Consider the following 3565-nt stretch of genomic DNA (forward strand, 5'->3'; position numbering starts at 1 on the left):
CCCCGCCCCGCCCCGCCATAGAGACGCAGCGCGGCTAGAGAGTCCTCCGGCGCCTTCCGCGCGGCTGCGACTGGGATCCTAGCAACCGAGGGTGACGACGCGACGCGGCGCGGCGGTCCTGGGCGGCTACTGCGAGTCTGAATGCGCCGGGGGCTGACTGGTGACCCTGGCCGAGAAGAGGGGCTTCAGCAGACAAACCAGCAAGAGGACGCGACCCTTGGGGGCCAGGACCTGCGAGGGACAGCGCCGTGGTGGTCAGGGGGCGAGACGAGATGGCATCCCCAGCGCGGCGACCTGGCCGATCCCTGAGCCCGCACGGGCGAGCTCCCATCCTCCCGAGAGAGCTGAAGGGAGCCGCCGGAGGGCCGGCCGCTAGGGCTCCTCTGACGCCGGAGGAGATTAAACAGCGGAGGGCTGCACCGCTCAGTACCAGGAAGGTGTGCGGCCTCCGGACGCCCCGCACCCCGCGGAAGCCCGCATCGGGACGCTGTGCCCGAGAGAGGCCGAGCCCTGCCGCCAGCGCCTGTTCCTCGGTCGTCACCCTCGGTGACCTGCAGAGTTGCGCTAGCGGGCGCCTAGATCCCGAGAGCGTGTAAGTCCTGAGGGCGCGCTCCAGCCCCGCGGAGAGGGTCTCGGAAACGTGGGAAAGGTGCTCACCGAGCCCGGAAGAACCACCCTGTCTGTTTCCGCCGCCCTTCGTAGCTGCTGGAGTAGAATCTGTGTCATACACACTGAGTCTCACACCCAGACTGACTGCCGCTTGTAACGGGGTTCTGTCGTGCACGGGTCCGGTTTGCTCCTTTGGTATATTGAGATCGGATTGTTCAAAGTTGCAGGGAATGCAGTGTACACGGAAACCCACATTCCCCTTATTTACACCTAGCTCTTTTCCCGCTCCTGGCACAGTGCCTGCAACGTAATATGTGCTTGAAAAGATCTTTTCTTTTTTTTCTCATTGAGTTTATTGGTACATTTTAGGTAGACAGTACAGTTACATTCATCATTGGGATCCTGTACCTTTACATGACAGGTCTTGGTTCTCATTTTTTCCCCTCGTCGGTGCCCTCCCTTTACCCCTCCTTCCTCCCCCTTTACAAACACTTATTTTCCATTTTTGCATTTTCTCATATTTTTCTTTGAAAATATCTTTTCTGTGAACACCACTTGTGCCTTCTTAACTTTATTTCTTAGATTGTGATTAAGAACCGGTAAGGGAATGTCTCCTGTCCTCTTCCTTCAGGTTTGCGGAGACGGGTGCAAGTTCCCCTCCACCATCGGCATATTTTATACTTCTCCATCAGTGCCTGCCCCCAGAGAAACTAACGAAGAGGGAGAAGAGACTGAAAGGAAAGATTGTAGTGACCCTGAGCAAGCTGAACAACCAAATCCAAGAAGCTCAGACGAGGCGGCGCTGGCTGCTGGAGGAGAACAGGCAGCTGCAGAAGGAAAAGCTTCTCGTGGAAGCTGAAAGCAAATCCATTCTGGACTACCTCACTGAAAACAGTAAGCACCGCGAGAGAAAGTGTGAGGAGCTGTGGAAAGAGTATTTCCAGCAATACCAGGAGCTGGAGCAGAGGAAACAAGAATTAGCCTCCAGATATGAGAAAGAAACCTCAGAGCTGAAAGCACAGCTCTTGCGGGGCGAAAAGGCCCAGTACAAGTTGGAGCAGTGGTTGCAGACTCTGAGGAACATTGCCACCATCAAGGAGAGGCAGGACAGGAGAACACAGACCTTGCAGGAGCAGATAGACAGGGTCCCAGCAGAGCTGCACGTGAAGGACCGGGAGGCACACTTCCAGTTCCTCCAGCAGAAAGCCCTCCTGGAGCAAGAAATCAAAGAGCTGGACCTGGTGCAGGAGCAGCTGGGGAACAGAAAAAGAGGGAAGCTCGATGGGAAAGCCCAGGCCTTGGAGTGCACAGCGCAGAAGTCTCGTTTTGAATTCTGCCACAGCATCTATAGAGAAAACCAGCAACTGAGGAAGAAATTAATGCCTCTCCTTCAGGAAGCCCAGAGACTGGAAGCTCTTCAGACCCGGTTAGAAAACCGGAAGCAGCAGCTGAAGCAGAGACAGTGGTACCAGGAATCCGTAATGAGGGGGAGGCAACGACTACAGTCCAGGCGGGACTGGAGCCCAAAGGGACCCGGTGCTCCAAAGGCCACACCCGCACCCTCCCCTAGACTCCAGGCCAAGATCCAAAGGGACCCCGAAAGTAACAGACCAAACAAGAACTGGACCCTAAACTAGAAACCCCTCTAAGTTAGATGGAATACTCCGAGGCTGAAAGATTTTTGAGTTGTGCCATCTATTGCTCTGGCAACACCTGAAATTCTAAGAGGACAAAGTTACCTAATTATACCAAGCCCTCTACAGTAATTTTAGGGGACTTAGTTATCCTTACATGTGTATGCCATCGTTCACAAAGGACCTCTTGTCATTTATATAACCATATATTTATGCCCATTTAATGGAACGGAGCATAGCATTTTAATGTAGGCTTTTATTGATTCAAGTTGTACTTTTTGCATTTTATGGCAATAGAAGCTAGACCATTGATTTTACTGGAATATGAATCTTGGTGCAGCTGAGTATATTTTCAATTTTTTGTACCAGGGATCGAATTCGGGACTCTGCACTTGTGAGGCAGGTGGTATATATTTGGGGATTTTAACATTGCTCCTCTATGGAAAGATAGCCTCAACTGTGTTTGCCAGAAAAGGTTAGTGACGAAAAATTTCACAGTCTACTTTGTGAATTCTCAGTCTTATTTCTAGGTAAAACAAATTTATTGAAAACTGGACTAGGGGCCAGGGATTTAGCTCAGTGGCTCTGCTGCCTGCCTTGCAAGCACCAGGTCCCAAGTTCGATCCCTGGTACCAAACACAAATAAAAAAAAGAAAACTGGACTAAAAAGACTTCTCTTTCCATGTGCCTTTCACTCCTAGCTTTAATGTTTTTCGTTAAATATGTGATTTCTTTGTGTTATTAAAAAATAAAAAGCCTACTTCTGGTTATAATTTGTCTATCGATTTTATTATTGTTTCAATATGCTGAGTTATCTTCGTCATGACTGTCCTCTCTGATTTACCACCCCTGCCTATCAAATAATGTAAGTACTCCTTAATGCAGAAGTTCAGGGCCTTCAATAGCATGCAGTTGGCGTTTACTCGGTACTGTCATTTGTAGACTGAAAACAACTTGGAAAACATTGGTATCCAAGATCAATCTGAAACCCTATTCCCTGTGGCTAGGAATCCCCAAGAACTGTATCTTGGGCCAATAGGGGTCTAGGCCCTTGGCTTCTTACGATTCTGTGGCTCACCTGGCCCCATCACTGTCCCCAATATCTAATGGAGGAATGGATTACTTCCTTCTATCTCCCTGTATTTTCGTTTGTTATCATGCTGAACTATAGACCTTATATATTGCTCCTGGCTATGCCTTTCAGAGTGAGGGCCTAAAGACGGGAAAGGGTGAATCCTATCAGATCGGGCCCTTTGAGATCCACAGCCCCAGGTGGGCAGTGGGTTGCCAACTCAGATGCCAATCTACTTTTTGTGCGCTTT

The 3565-nt window shown here is 50.3% G+C and overlaps 1 protein-coding gene across 2 annotated transcripts in view; it reads left to right on the forward strand.

Annotated features, from left to right (window-relative positions):
- Ccdc121 (coiled-coil domain containing 121) overlaps positions 1-2992 on the forward strand; it is a 3245-nt gene extending 253 nt beyond the window's left edge. Inside the window, exons 1-2 of one of the 2 annotated variants that reach the window (XM_010604844.3) lie at positions 7-592; positions 1241-2991. In XM_010604844.3, the coding sequence (XP_010603146.1) occupies positions 273-592; positions 1241-2246 (1326 nt within the window). In that variant the 5' untranslated portion in view covers positions 7-272 and the 3' untranslated portion in view covers positions 2247-2991. Of the gene's footprint in view, positions 1-6; positions 593-1240 lie in introns of those variants that run through there. The other variant, XM_010604845.3, reaches the window with a different exon arrangement.
- Positions 2993-3565: the final 573 nt, after the last annotated feature.

Source organism: Fukomys damarensis, unplaced genomic scaffold, assembly GCF_012274545.1.
Source record: "Fukomys damarensis isolate Sample0158 unplaced genomic scaffold, DMR_v1.0_HiC HiC_scaffold_2, whole genome shotgun sequence".
In the NCBI taxonomy this organism is placed as follows: Eukaryota; Metazoa; Chordata; class Mammalia; order Rodentia; family Bathyergidae; genus Fukomys; species Fukomys damarensis.